Genomic DNA, 16,623 nt, shown 5'->3' with positions numbered 1-16,623 from the left:
TTATTTATTTGTCAGAGAGAGAGAGAGAGCAAGCAAGCACAAGCAGCAAGCAGGCAGAGAGGCAGGCAGAGGCAGAGAGAGAAGCAGGCACCCTGCTGAGCAAGGACCTCCCCCCCACCCCAATGTGGGACTCAATCCCAGGACCCTGGGATCATGACCTGAGCGGAAGGCAGCGGCTTAACCGACTGAGCCACGCAGGTGTCCCAGTAAAACAACTCTTGACTAGATTAATTAGTACCATTTTCCATGAACAATTACCAAAAGAGAACTAGTATTTCTTACACTATAACCTATCTCCACCTATAAATCCATTTCTTTTTTTTTTTATCGTGATGACATATCTATTTTTTAAATGCAAATGTATTTTTAAGTAGGTAATATATTAACATAGTTTAACACTTCATTTCTTTTGTTTTTTTCTAATTTAAACTCAGTTAATTACATGTAGTGTAAATCCATTTTTTTACAATACTATGTATATAGTCCCAGTGAGAATTTTTAGACTAAGCACATTTCAAATGAGTAATGCTGTAGCAGAATTTTCATACTAAAAAAATAATGTATATTTAAGTCATTTGTCAGAGACTGCTCTGGTGGATTCAGCTGGTTTCACTGAGGAGGAGTTCTTCTCCATGAAAGGGCTGGATGGGATCTGAGTCAGAGCACTGATTCACCAATCTGCAGTGGTATTTCCTGGGTGGACCTCTCAGGCAGCCAATCCAAGTTATGTCTATTCTTTTTCTAAATATTCAACTCAAAGGGAATTTTCATTTCTTCCTTTAAACCACAGTTCCATAGATGTCATCAACACTTGTTAAACGAGTTTCCTTTTAATTGCTTGCTGCTATTGCACCCAACCCTTAAAATCCCAAGTATCATTGTGGTTAGCACATTTACCTGAGAACCACTGACCAGGACAAAAGAAGTGCAGAAGTTTCCTTTATCTTATTAACACCAACAGCCTAAATTATATCAGCACATTATGTATAGGTAAGTGGACATTACCTTGCCCAAAATTCTAATTAGACATAATTAGAATTAACTGTTTCCCCAATATGACTCCCACCCAAGGGTTGCAGTAAAGTAACTGAGTTCAGAGGGGGATTTGTAATTTTTTCTACAGCATTTTGGATTTTCTGCATGGAGACACCCCTGTAACACATATGCTTTTGAGTCTGGATCTGTAGTTTTATGTCATGCTTTGGAGAATGCTTCAGAAGGGTGACAAGCAGCTTAACATCCTGTGAATGAAAAATGACTGTGTGACTGGTGTAAAATACAAAGGAGGAAGCAGAGGGAAAAATTCTCTCATAAATAAGATGTTAAATTGTTATATTGTTAAATGTTAAATTGTTATTGGTGGTGATAAGGATGATGACTCCTTTGTATTTGTTTAATATCTTGTACTTTCTAAACTGCTTTCATAAATACTGTCTTGAATCTTACAGTACCATTGCTTCATAGGCATTCCTTATAGAATCGTTTATAAACCATGCATTTTTATCTGTAAAATGTTCATGAACTAGAAGAGAATCATGTATGGACATGTGCTATTTACTTTTAAAGTATCTAACTAGATAATTATGTTAAGTGAACAGTGATTATTAATGCCATTTTATTATATTTTTAAAGGTTTTATTTATTTATTTGAGACAGAGAGAGAGAGAAGCACAAGCAGGGGTTGGAGCAGCAGGTGAAGGAGAAGCAGTCTCCTCACTGAGCAGGGAACCTGGTGCGGGGCCCCATCCCAGGACCTTGGGATCATGATCTGAGCCAAAGGCTTAACTGACTGAGCCACCCAGGCACCTCTAATGCCATTTTAAAAAAATAGTTTCAACCTACAAGACATTTTCATCAAAATATACAAAATAAAGTGAACCGAGTTATGAAATATTTAATGTTCAGATAACTGTAAAATATAAATGCAGGCTTTATACAAATATTTCTCTAAAAATTTGCATCTTTAGTCAATTTATTAGCCCTTTACAACATACACACACACATATAATTTACATTATCACTATTCATGTAAAAATGTGGTTAGAAAGAGCATACTCTCTGTGATGGATTATACTAAGGACATTTTTTGAACTAAAGTAAATAATTTTTTACTAGATAATAATAATTTTTAATAGATATTCTTTATTAGATATGTCATATTATTTATAACTCCGATGTTTTCTTATTAGCTGCATTTCTGATCTATCAGTAAAGGAAAGGGTGATCATACACATTTAATAAGTGGAAAGTGAACAGGTGATTATTTTGTTGTTTTGCTTATAAGATAGACATCATTTTTATGCTGGGTGGATGTGCTTTTTTTTTTTAAATAGGGAATCTTCTTCTTCTTTGACATTTTAACACTTGTGTAAAGTCTTCACCTGAAAGATTTCAAAGGATTAATCCATTGTTTCCAAGTACTCCTAGTTACCTAGGAAAGGTTCAACCATAATTTAGTGGTTAACTTCCCACAGACTGAGGCATTATTTTACCCGGAAGAGCTTGGGAGGATTTGGAAACATAGTTGTTTCTGCAGGTGCTTTTGAGGAGACCTTGGGCAATCTTGTGGTTGCATATGAGTGGCTGAATAATGAATGGACAAGAGAAGAAAAGGTACACTAGACGTAGAAGTAAAGACTTCAATGCCATATTTTATCAATTTCAATTGTTTTCTTAGAGTAGTTCTCTAGGACAGAATGGAAAAATTCTCAGGAGAAAGTGATGTTTTAGATCCTCGCCAAGGTGGCATTAAGATTTCATGGACAGGAGTTTGTTGTTGTTTTTTATTTTTATTTTTTATGGCAAGATACAATAGATATTCTATATCCTCTTCTTGTAATCTCCCTTATGTGGTTTCTCAAAAGAATTTATAGTATGGAGTACCAGAAATATTGGGTAAATAGTTGAGTGATTTTTCTCTGTGGGAAGTCTGTCGTTTTTAAACAGATATTTAATCTGTGTCATGGTGTGTAAGATCTTTAGGTTATCAGTTAATGGTAGCTGCATCTGAAAGAAACATCTGAGCTGGTGACAAGCAATAATCAAAATGGAAAAAGAGGATACGGAATGTAACTATAAAATTCTACAGCATTTTTGATGAAAGACAAATAAAAATTAGGAAGATATTTCAGTCTTCTTTCAAGCCATAGTGTCTGGATGAATTCTAAGATATCTTACTTGATCACATTTTAATAGATTTAGATTTATTTCTGTTCTTCTAAGAATACCAGCCCTAAAACAAATTGTAAAGATAAAAGAAAAAACTTTGCCCAAATCTATATGAAGTCCTGTCCTGATCTAAAAATTTAAAAACAAAATTACACAAAACAAGAAATATATAAATATATCCCCCGTTAAGAGACTTCTAAGAAAAGAAAAGTAATCAATGACAATTTATGGGAGCAGAAAAGTAAGGAAAGGGTGTGGGGCAAAAATTAGAGAACCAAGTGCGCAGCAAAGTCATCTTGGTGGAGCTGAATGCCTAGAAGAGGAAGTAAGTGTTTACCCATCCCTGAAAGGTGGACAAGTCTTAAATTTTTATACTTAAGAAATGTATGTTGAAAATTTAAAGTCTTTTGAGTGATGTCAAACAATGAGACTGTGAAAATCAGGTAAGGCATGAAAAAATTGAGATAAATTAGTTGTAATTAGAATGGAAACAAATGTTTGCCTCAGGAAGAGAAATGTCAATTTTGTACTCTATTTTATATAATAAGAACTGAATTTGCTAATCCAGTTTCACAGCTTGCTTTGTTCCCTGTTTTGGGGTGACTCCTAAGCTAACCCCAACTATGGTGCCTCACTCAGTTAACTACTGGTCCGACATCTCCATTTGTGTACTGGAAATTTAAAGGTCTCTTAAATTTCAGATATAAAATATTTAACATTTTTTCCCCGAATTACCTCTCCTAGACTTCATTTGACTTTTTTTTACTTCTCAAGATAAAATCTTGTGTCGTCTTTGACATATCCCTATCCTTTACCATCATAGCTAATTAATTACCACATTCTGACAAATATTCTACTGTAAATGTCCTCAAATTCATCCCTTTGTTTCTTTTCTTACTATCACAATCCAGGATGCCATCACTCCATTCCCATTGATTATATTTGCCTCTGTGCTCATTGGTCCTCCTCTTTTATTTTTCTCCCTTCTTTAAACTATCATTACGCAGACTGCAGATTCATCTCCCTAAGCACTGCATGTACTCATGTTAGTCATTTCCACCAGATAAAGTCAAAAACCTTTTGACTAACACTGAAGGCTTTCCATAATTTGTATCCCTCTGATCTATATATCCTTCATAATCTAGTTGTCCTCAATAGCCCTTGGCTTCATTTATTCTCTACTTCAACAAACACTATCTATAATGTACTAGACCCCACAATATGGCCTAGGTATAAAACAGTAACAACATCAACGATAATTAATGACTTGGGCCAGAATAGTATGGCCTCCATTAGAGGTGAAAAGATTGCTATGTAAAAATACAAAATACTCTCAGTGTAGATAGTATTAGGGTGAGCCATGGAAGACCTCAATAAGAAGGAGATGACAGAGTTCAGTGATAAAGTCTGAGTGGGAGCTCACTGGGTAGACTTGAGGTGGACACTTTAGGCAGAAGAATCAGCGTATGCGTAAGGACATGGAGGTATGAAGGAGTTTGGCTGTCCATGAAAGTCTGAGTAGTATGAAATGGCTGGAACATAGATTAGAAGCAGGTTGGAGAATGAGATGAGATGACAGAGAGGTTGCCTTAAGACGAGGGTACAGTTTACCTACAGAAACGTGAGGAAAAAGCAGAGTGTGGGGTACAGATGAGAAGTTTACAAATGTGATGATGGAGTTGTAAATATTCTCTTCTGACACCTTTAATTTTCTCAGTAGACCAGGTCAGCTCAGATTGAGGATGGGATAAAAGGTGCTGGAGGTTTGAGGAAAAAAGAAGTATGAAATAGTTTTCAAAGAGAGAGGGAAAAAAATCAACAGGGGATGTATTTAAAAAAAAAAAAAAATCAGATACTAAAACTTGTTCTCCTGAAAGCACCAACCCCATTTATTTTTATCTGAGATCCAATAGATTCCCCTCCAATGCCCCTTCTTTCTTTTTTCTAAGATTTCATTTTTTTGTTTGAGAGTGAACACGCTAGAGAGACAGAGGGAGAGCATGCAAGCATGAGCAGTGGGGAGGGACAGAGGAAGAGGGAGAAGCAGAAGCAGACTCCCACTGCAGAGCAGGGAGCCCAAAGCAGGGCTCCATCCCAGGACCCTGGGATCATGACCTGAAGGCAGATGGTTCACTGATTGAGCCACCCAGACACCCCTTCAATGCCACTTCTAATCTGAATGCCCTCGTGATAGGCCTGGCTAGATTAAAGTTTTCCAATTTTGTTGTGAAGATTGCCTATAGTTTAGCAAAAATCTTCATCACTAAGTGTTAAACTGCAAATTCACAGACCCTTTCAGGAGTTTGAATTAACTAGATCTGAGGTAGGATACAATTTTCTGCTTATTTAGTAAGCACTTCCAGGTGATTTTGATAAAGGCTGTCCTCCAGTCACACTTGGAGGAGCCTCAATATTTAAGACAAAATATAAACATCTTTGTATAACAACAGAGGAAGAGGATTTTCCAGGGAAACAGAAACAATAGGATACCCCTTTCTCTCTCTATTTTCTCTTGATCCTCCCCCCTCTCTTTCTCTCCTTTTCTCTCTCAATGGATAGCTAGCTAGCTGGGCATATAAATATATATATAGATATAAAACCATGGGATCTATGTATCTAAGATAGATTTTATTTAACAGAATTGCTTCACACAATTTTACAGTTGATAAAGCTGGAAACTCAGGCAAGATTTCTACTCCCAAGGCAGAATTTTTTTCTTCTCATGAAAAGCTCAGTTTTAGCTCTTAAGTCCTTCAAATGATTGGTTGAAGCCCACCCACTTATATCTTAAAGTCAACTGATTATAAATGTTGATTATAGCTACAGAATACTTCACAGCAATATGTAGACTTGTGTTTGACTAAACAACTAGGCAATATAGCCTAGCCAAAGTAGACACTTAAAATTAGCCATTATACTGTCCAGTTTCATCTTTGGCCAATCCATGACACATAGTTTGCTGCAATAAAATTGAATTGCTGGCCATTCTTTAAGCACTGCTTGTTGTTCCCTCTTCCTAGACTATCTTCTCATGCCTCTTCATCTGGAAATTTACCCCAAATCCCTACTTCAATTTAGGCAATACCTATTTGTTGTCTAAATGAAACATGGTAAGAATACTTACTATAGGTTGAACACAGCATGCTTTTCTACAAAATATCTCTTTGAACTACAGCCATAATTAAGCTAGTAAGAAAGATGGACGCTGCTCTCACCCAGTATAGTAATTCATATTTGTGTGTGTTCTTTGTACATAAGGGCATAGCAAATAAAATAGAATCATGATCATACTTCAAAAATTATGATAGGCTTTGGCGTAAAGAACTTCTAAGGCATTTCTGTTTTCCTCCCTCCATCCTCCCTAACTTGGCAAGTTCTTCATTTATGGATGGTAACTCTGTCACTGGTGGGAGGGAACTAGACACATCATACTCCTGAAAAATAACTTCATAGCATAAATCCAGAGAGGTTTGATTTTAAACTTCTTTCTTTCTTTCTCTTCCTCCTCCTCCTTCCTTCCTTTCTTTCTTGTTTTCTTCCTTTCTTCATTTTCTTTATTTTCTTCATATACCTTTTGCTACTATGATGTCTAAACTGAGCTTCTGGGAGTGAACAAGAGGAAAGAAATAAATATTTGGAATGACTGTGATTTATTTCTGAATTTCTGATATACCTTTTATATTTTTATCCTTTACTTGCAGACCAGTCACAGCTTCCCGTCCATCTTTGCCAGTATGGATGATTGCCCTCATTGTATTTGGAGTGTTGGCAATCCTGGGAATAACTATTGGTCTCCTGGTTCATTTTCTGGCAGTAGGTTGGTAAAGAATACATTTTTATTTACTTCAGTTTGTTGTAAACTTTATTTCCATTTCTACCGAAGACAAAGATAATTGCAAACAATAAATTATCTATCTTCCTTTAAAATGGCCATCAATGACCCAAGATCCCAGAAACATGCATTTACCAAGCACTGTATTGCAGACATCTTTTGAATATACACAAGCAAAAGAATGTATGCAATATACAGACATGAATGTACAGATAGATAATTGATAGTCAGAAAAAGTAATCTACCAAGATGGTATTATATGACTTTATAATTAAAATATTAAGATAAAGGAATCTAAATAAAGAACTAAAGGGTGCACTGTGAACACTGAATTAAAAAGAAAGTTGAATAGTTTCAAGATTTTTTTTTTTTTTTTTTACTACTTATGGTAAAGTCAAATAACCTACCATTGCAAAGTTTGGTCTCTATAGTAAAAGATCCATGACCCCCAGACAGACTAACTACAATTAACAATGTTGGTTCACAAATTATTGTTCATAAACAAACCATTTCCAGCATTTTCTTTAGAACTTTCTGACTTCCTTTTCTATTACCTTTCTCAATATAAAATATTTTCACCACATTTATAATAGTAAGTCATATTTTATTTTAATTACGGTGCTTTAATCCTCTGCATTCAGATAGAAACTGTAGAGAAACAATTAACATTATCATTTAAAATTATATCCTTATTATTGCCTCATGTAATGATTTTATCCATATTGAGCCTGTCTCTTTCATCACAGTCTTCAAAAGCAATGATCGTATTGCAAAATAGTATTAATATTGATTTAGTGCTTACTATATGCTAGGTGCTCTATAACAGCTTAATATCTATCACATATTAGGGGCAAGACGTATCATATACCAAATGGGCTTAATGTCTATGAAAATTTGGGAAGGAAATATAATTGGTTAGGTGTGGACTCTGTAGTCAAATCAAATTTGATCCTTGTCTCTTAGTAGCTATATACTAGATAAGTTACTGGATATCTCTGAGACCACATTTCTCCTGAAAAAAAAATGTATACTTCATATGTGTTTTATAAAGTATCTTCCCATGGTACATAATAAATGATAACTATTTTTATTCATAGTCTGATGATTATGGGACATAAATCTCATTTTTTTTACATAGTCCTATCTGTCTCAATCAAGATACTACTCTTTTTTCTTACCTTTGTCTATATCTATATCTGCTGCATTATGGGTCCAATAAACACTTTTCACAATGCCCAGGATATCTAATCAACTGTGACAGAAGGATTCATGGGCTATATCAATGTCAAATACAAGCACAATATTTACTAGTTGGTATTACTAGGTAATCTATATTTGCATTTGAAATCCATTTCACTTAAATAATTCTTGGATCACTTTAACTTACAGAAAATAAAACCTACTACTACCAAGGTAGATTTACAGTTTTGGATATTCCATATAACAGAAATTATCAAAGAGAGACGTCATTGGAAAATAACTATCTTAGCAAAATTCTTGAGACTAAGGTAAAGTAGTCTTTTCCTATATTTATTTCATTGTTAGTTCTCTAAAATATAAATATATTATTGGAATTTGATGTTTGGCTCTATGTTCTCTTTAACAGATGGTTGATGCATTTCAAAGTTCTAGTATTTACAGACAATATATCAATTCTCAAGTCATCACACTGGTGTAAGTAACTAATAATAGCAGTTAGAAAAGAGATCAATCCATTTGTAGACATGTATTTCAAGGACCTCTGTAAGAAGAATTTTGAAATATAATAGTCATTAGTCAATAAATTACTAATAAACAGTATCACCCTAAGCTAAATGTCAGAATAATTATTCAATATAAAACCAAAGCAAAGGGGGGCCCCTGGGTGCCTCAGTTGGTTGAGCAGCTGCCTTCAGCTCAGGTCATGATCCCAGAGTCCTGGGATGGAGCCCCGCATCTGGCTCCCTGCTTGACGGGAAGCCTGCTTCTCCTTCTCCCTCTGCCTGCTCCTCTGCCTGCTGCTCTGCTTACTTGTGTTCTCTCTCCAACTCTCAAATAAATAAATAAAATCTTAATTAAAAAAAAAAAAACCACAAAGATTGGGCTCCCTATTTATTCATTAGATCTATCGAGAACTTATTGTTCATTAAACCCTTCATAACTCAAGTTTCTTAAGTTTTTATGTCCAGCAAATAGCAGATGATCCCTTTGACTAATGTTTGATAGTCTAACATTTTAGCAGTAGTGTAAATACAGACCCTGTTTTCTCACATCTTTTCACTTGCAAGTCAGCTAAATACCTTGTGGAACTACCCTAGAATTCTTACAGGGTAGAAAAGAGCATATCTACACCAAGATTTGATGACAAGGAGGTCCTTCTAGTCTATACGTAAAACAGGCTATGTGTGCCCTTTATGGAGGTTTAGAGTACATGAGATAGCAGAGGAGCCCAAGAACAGGAATTAGTCAACCTGAGCCCAGCCTTTGTCACGTAGCAGCCCCGGAGCCTTGGGTGAGTTACTATATCACTTTGATTCTCCTCATCGATCCATGAAATAGCACAGTCACTGCCTCTCATACAACTAGATTCGGGATCAAAGAAGAAATGTATGGGAATATTTGCAAATAAACATATTTCCAATGAAGGCAATTTTTGCTTTTACCTTCATCAATGGCACCAGACTATAGGCCTGCCTTCTTCCTCTGCTGCTGGAACCCATGGGACTTCTGGACTTGCAGAACACATCAAGATCTCGGTTAGAATTAACCTGAAGGGTTGATTTTAGTATTGGAGAGAGATGGAAGGCTAAAGTGGAAGGGCCCAGGTATCTTTCAGAGATCATCGCGACCACTGGAGAGCTTCTGCTTTTCTTCCCATGCATGTAACTTTAGGTATCTACGGGAAGGGCAGGTCCAAAGGAAGTGATGGAGAGGTTGCAGGACAGAGGTTTTCACTTTGGTACCTGTGTGTACTGAGTGCTTCTTAGCACTAGTTACTGATTTATATGCCAAAACATTAGTCATCCATCAGAAAGAGCCAAAGCATAATAGTGCCACTTCAGACGCTGGCCTCAAAGCTGCTTACAATTCCTACATGTCTGCTGGTCAACCTGTGAGGTTGCTCACCCCTTTCTGAATTCCAAACCAATCTTGCCTGAACACCGCAGTCAGGTTCATCTTCCCCAAGCACGGTATTATTCAACAACTTCTCTTTACTGCTACCGCTTGACTAGCCTTAAATGTCCTCTTCATCTGAGCCCAATCTCCTAGACATTGTTGTCTCTGTGACTGGGCATAAAGAGTAGTACAGTTTAAAAATCCTGGGTTACAGAGTCAGTTGTACTGAATATGGTTTGGGTTCAGTAGCTGCATAATCTTAAGCATATTAGGTAGCCGCTTAGAGCTTCCATTTTTCCCTGTCTATAAAATGAAGATAATGACACCTATGTTGCAAGGTTGTTGTGAAGTCTAAGTGTGATAATAAATGTGAAAACACAGCAGATGCCCAGTAGATGTTAATTAATTACTGCTCTCCAGTTAGTCTGGAGTAGTACTCTTCCTCTTCTCTGCCTGATGAAATTTTCTGTTTGATAACGAAATAGTGAAACAATAATTTAAGGTCCAGTGTAAGTGTCACCTCTTCCATGAAAATTTCTCTGATTCTTTAAGTAAAAAATGCGTTACCCTTCTATTGCAGATAAGATAAAGTAAATATCATTGCTTCTGCCTAATTTATTGTAGTAATTTGTACATGTCTTATACATGTCTTATCTCCTAGAAATCTGGAAATTCCTGGAGGATAGGAACCATGTGTTAATCACCCTTGCAAGACCTAGTAGTACCTATTCCAGTCACTTGTCTATAGCAAGTTGCTCAGTAAATGTTTGGTGAATACATGAATAAGTGAGCCCAGTTCTTACGTGGTACTTCTTTAAAAAAAAAAAAAAAAGTTTTATTTATTTATTTTAGAGAGAGAGAGCGAGAGTGTGTGTGTGTGAGAGAGAAAGAGAGAGAACGCAATCATGAGTGGAAGGTGCAGATGGAGAGGGAGGGAGAATCCCAAGCAGATTCCACACTAAGCACAAAGCCTGATTCAGGGCTCAATCCCTCTTCTGTGGTACTTCTACTCTATGCTCAAGCCTTTCCTATTTTTCAGATTTGTAGAACTACTTGTCCTCTAAGATGAATACTAGAGCTGCATGCTTATTGTCACCAAATAAGTGTAGGCAGATGGATGATCCTGTGTTTAACCAAAAGTGAAGTTACTACACAAACCCATAAAAAAGCAGAAGAAATTAAAATATAAAAGAACAGGAATGAGGAAGGAAATGCTATTTTTAAACAATATATGAAATATGTTTATCTTGTTGAGACATATTTATCTTGTTTCTAGTCCTCATAACAACAGTGTCACTGCACATATATGGCTAGTATTCAAGGCTTCCAGATCAATGAAGGAAAACACAAGAAGAAGAATTGAAAGCATCTTACGTCAGATGCTGAGGAACCATGCAGGCTCTCTGACTACAGATCCTAATTCTCTTAGGCTCATGGGTAAGCTTATGTATTAAATAGGAGCAGTGTTACTCTCATCTTTTTATTTCTAACATACATCACAAGTACCATGCACAAAGCTGATACTCAATTTTTTCAATGACTATGTCATTATTTTATATCAGAGCAATAATTTGTGTTCTTTATTATTGAGAACATAATATTCAAATCATAATAATAGCATAACTGAAAGCTGTTCTGGGGGGAAAACTGCTTCTTATTATAAAGCAAATAGTAAAGCTCTGAACAGTCCTTAAAAGTAATGGTGAGTCTTGTATATTTTTTCATGATCTCCTATAACATTCAAAAAAAGCATACAATCTGCCATTATCTGTCACTTTTAAAAATTATTTTTGTGCACTGACAGGAATCAGATTCACTTGCAGGTCTTCCTGTTCCACCAAGAAAAGTTACTGGCAATTTTCCACCTTAGTTGATAAAGAATACAGTTCCAATTAAATAAAAAAGAAGTCTCTCATGTGGAACTATGAAGGTGGTATTTCCATATCATACATTCACATTAAGTAAAAGAACAATTCAAATAAACCAATACTCTCTTTTCTACTGACATTTTATCCTGAGATTCAAAATTATCTTCTGGACCCCTCCTGCTCTGCTGAACTAAGCATCTTACTTCGTTGGCCCTACGGTCAATGGATTAATTTTAGGTATTATATTTACCATGAGCTTTTTGTTCTATTTCAGAAATCAGTAAGGTTGATGCTGAAAAGATTATCAACAACCGTAAGTTCAGATACTTCTTAATTAAATGTGTGAGATGATCTAAGACATAACAGTCAAGACTTGTTACTGTTAACTAGGCACAATTCTAATCAGGTGCTTTACATACAAATCATTTAATCCTCACATCAATCCCAAAGGTAGATATTATTATTATCATCCCATTTGAGGATGGGGAAACTGAAGCACAGAGAAGTGAAACAATCTGCCCAAGATCATCCAGCTTGTGAATGGTATGGTCAGAATTCAGATCAGGGTGGCAGAGCCCATGGACTTAACTGTGACTTTATCTGCCTTCCGCAGCTCTCATATTCTCCAAGTGCTGAAGAATCTTGGAGATACTATGCTGCGTATGGAGGTGATCCAAGGGCTGCTAGTGATTCTTGTGCAAATTATAACCTATCCTCTTCAGTGCAAGATATTGTCAGATAGAACCATACAAGAATAATTCAGTTTACTCTCTGCTTTATAATCAAATAAACATTATCTTCCTACTCTCAATGGAACAAAACTGACTCTGACAGGCTGTGGGACACGAGCAAGGATGTCAGCTACGTATGACAGAATCAGGGGAGGTTCCAACGCTGAGAGAGGAGAATGGCCATGGCAAGCAACTCTCAAAAAAAATGGCCAACACCACTGCGGGGCATCTTTGATCAGTGAAAGATACTTGGTGACTGCAGCTCACTGCTTTCAAAAGTAAGTTCTTCAGGGTGCCTGGGTGGCTCAGTGGGTTAAAGCCTCTGCCTTCGGCCCAGGTCATGATCTCGGGGTCCTGGAATCGAGCCCCGCATCGGGCTCTCTGCTCAGCAGGGAACCTGCTTCCTCCTCTCTCTCTGCCTGCCTCTCTGCCTACTTGTGATCTCTGTCAAATAAATAAATGAAATCTTTAAAAATAAAAAAAAATTAAAAATAAATAAATAAATAAATAAATAAATAAATAAATAAATAGTTAAGTTCTTCATGTTGCCCAAGGATAGGGAGACCGAAGACCTTGGAATAGTTGAGGTTCTTACCTGTTTTCCCAGCTTCATTATCAGTAGCACTCTCATTTCAAGTGTCCTGGCTTGGAAGACTATATAGGAAGCCAATCTAAGATTTTTCTGCATTACCTATAAAAATGCAAAGAGTCATTCATTCTCGATATTACATTTTTTTCTCACGTGATTCTTCTTTCTCATCACTTTATACTCTAGACATCCCTAACCACTCATAGTTGCTAAAACACATCATCTTATGTCATACCTCCCTCCCCTTCTGCACATGCCTGTCCCCTTCTCCTGATCTTTTAGGCAACTGTGACTCAGCTCTATAGTCTTATCCAAAATGCTACTTTCCCTAAGAAATCTCTTCTCTAGAGCATGCAGATTTAAGTCCACCTGTTTTGTTGTCCCACTAATTAGATACAAATCACTAAGCAATTATAAATGTCTGTGTTTATGCCCATCTTTCATTAGATTTAAGTTTCTTGAAGGTATGACTATTAATTTTTATTTCTATATTCCCATTACTTTACATAGTATATGGTATAGGGACTCAAACGAGATTGTTAAATGAATTTTAAAAGTCAGACTATCACTGCTAATGAGCTATACAGCAAAGGAATATTAATGTAATGAAAAGAGAACAGTAGATACAGGCTGTATTTCTATTTTTTAAAATTTAATTTTATTTTTTTTAGTTGTCCCAAATTCATTGTTTATGTTATTATTTTGAGATAAATACAAAATACATAATTTTTGTTTCTTTAGGACAAACAATCCAAAAAACTATACTGTCAGCTTTGGCACCAGAGTAAATCCCCCCTATATGCAACGTTATGTTCAACAAATTATTGTTCATGAAGACTACATCCAGGGTGAACATCATGATGATATTGCAGTTATACAGCTCACTACAAAAGTCTTGTTTCAGAGCGATGTACATCGAGTTTGTCTTCCTGAAGCCACACAGGTTTTTCCACCAGGTGAAGGAGTTGTTGTTACAGGATGGGGAGCACTTTCATATAATGGTAAGTTCAGTGAAGGCTTACCATAGTGTTGGAATACAAAAGCATCAAGAAAAAATGGTGACTAAGGTACAGAGTCAAAGGCATCAATTACTTCAGGATGCCTAGTTCTCCCAGGCAATGTCTCAAGAAATAATGCTTATGGAGTTATGGCTTTGCAAATTGCCTTGGTTTGGAACATTCTGTGGAGACCAATTGGTTGTAGAAACTCCCCAACCTGGAGTAACTAACTGAGAAAGTTCAAAGATACAAGAAGAGAGATAAAGACCTAGAAAGACAACATTTAAAACACTTCAAATTATTCTTTGAAAATTTCTATTTCATTGACTCGGGTGAGGGAACTGAGTGGGCTTTTTAACCTCAAGAATAGGCAAGAGTCAAATGTAGATTTTATGCACAGAGGACAAAACAAGCTTTCCACCCTGCTCTGTTACAAAGCAGCTCTTTTACTGGTGATGTTTACTCCCTTTAGGTAAATACCCAGAGGTACTTCAGAAGGCACCTGTGAAGATCATTGACACAAACACTTGTAATTCTAGAGAAGGATATGATGGTTTGGTATCTGACACAATGCTATGTGCTGGGTACTTGGAAGGAAATATAGATGCCTGCCAGGTAAGTCTGGACACTAGTCATACTGACCATATAGTGTATAAATAATTGCTGTTATTTTATGAGAATTATCAATATGGAGACAATTGTATGCTTCTGTTAGTTTGTCCTTTGACAATTCTGTTAAACCCCCTCTAGTTTTGGTGCTAAAGTAATTTTCCACTACATGTGATATATGTTTATAAGTGTTTAACAAATACTTAAGTTGGACTTACTCTGAGCCAAGCACAGACTGAGTCTTCTACAAACACTTCATTTAATCCTCATCACAACCTTGTGATGTAGATACTACCATTACCATTTTACAGATGAGAAAACTGAGTCACAAGAAGGTAAACTGATCTGCACAAGAGCACATAGCAAGTGAGCGGAAAAGCTGGCACACAAGGTCTTCTAGCATCACAGTCCATAATTTAACCATATTTCAGTAAAGGGTTAGTCTCTGAGAATTCCCAACTACTTCCAGCCCATATCTCTTACCTTCTTGGCCTCTCCATGGCCAGGGTTTTGGCTACTTTTCTCAGATATAAAGCCCAGTTCTCCAAGTACATCTATAATATTTGTCTCCCAAAAGCTTTCTCATAGAACTAGACCTTATAAGTTCATGCCTTCAAGGTTCAAGTTAACTCCAAAGAGCTCCAGAGAATATATTCCAGCCACAGATGGGGTAAAGGGCAATGCAGGGATTTACACCATACATTTTCCTACGGTCTGTATGAAGCATGAATCACAAATTTCATCTGGGTTTATCACTTAGTGAAGTATCTGGAAGTTAATTCTCATAATGATCACTGTTCTATGTTTTATTTAGGGTGACTCTGGAGGACCACTAGTTCATCCCAATTCTCGAAATATTTGGTACCTTGTTGGAATCGTGAGCTGGGGAGAAGAATGTGGTGAAGTCAATAAGCCAGGTGTCTATATGCGAGTGACTGCCTACCGCGACTGGATTGCCTCCAAGACTGGTATCTAAGAGAAAAGCATCTTGTAGCAACTCTCTGAAGTCACTTTTGCCTAAGGTTACTCCCAACCTTATTTAGCATGCATTTTAAATTAGTGTGTGCAATGGCTGTTTTGAAAGAATTGTGGTCCTGAGGGAATATTTATGAACTTGAATTTTAAGCAGACTTACAAAGTAAATCTCATGTTTAGTCAAGAAGACCTGAGCACAGAAAGTGCTCCTATCGAAAAAGGACAATTACTATTTCTCTCTTGCATGAACCCACGTCATGACTTGACTGTCTTACCATAGCATAAAGCTATTGGTTTGAGTCACTCAGACTTTCTGGAATTATGAAAATATGTCCCTTTTCATTGCAAGTTATCTGGCAGCACTGGGAGAGACTGGAACCAACACTTCCTGAGGGGTGGGTTGAAACATGCTCTATCTGCCTTTATGTCATAGCATTTGAGGAAGGAGGATGGTTGTAAACTGATGCTGACCAGAATCAGGCATTGAATTCAAGTCCCTTATTTGTATGGGGAGCTTGATCGACTCTGGAAATCACTGTGAAACAATCTCACCATCAGCAAAACTCTGCAAAATGCCTTTTAGACCGCCAGAGACCAGGTACAGTAATTCTTCAGTGTTGATACAGGTTTTTGTGGAAATTCTTCATTTGTAATACATATAAAAAGAAGTAGCTATGAACCATGAAAATGTATAATGTATTTTAATTAAAACAAACTTGAAAGCAGACTGTCTTTGTACAATGACAAGTTTCTGTGT

The 16,623-nt window shown here is 36.5% G+C and overlaps 1 protein-coding gene across 1 annotated transcript; it reads left to right on the top strand.

Annotated features, from left to right (window-relative positions):
• Positions 1-3,582: 3,582 nt before the first annotated feature.
• LOC308338376 (transmembrane protease serine 11B-like protein) lies at positions 3,583-15,867 on the top strand (the record flags this gene model as incomplete). Its single annotated transcript, XM_080796374.1, has 10 exons — positions 3,583-3,611; positions 6,870-6,985; positions 8,390-8,508; positions 8,607-8,674; positions 11,373-11,533; positions 12,239-12,277; positions 12,799-12,973; positions 14,026-14,285; positions 14,755-14,897; positions 15,706-15,867. The coding sequence occupies 10 exons, from the start codon at positions 3,583-3,585 to the stop codon at positions 15,865-15,867; spliced, it is 1,272 nt and encodes a 423-aa protein (XP_080652500.1).
• Positions 15,868-16,623: the final 756 nt, after the last annotated feature.

This window comes from Martes martes, assembly GCF_963455335.1.
Source record: "Martes martes genome assembly, chromosome: 2".
In the NCBI taxonomy this organism is placed as follows: Eukaryota; Metazoa; Chordata; class Mammalia; order Carnivora; family Mustelidae; genus Martes; species Martes martes.
Note: the sequence above shows the minus strand (reverse complement) of the source record. Positions and strands in the feature narration are given on the sequence as shown.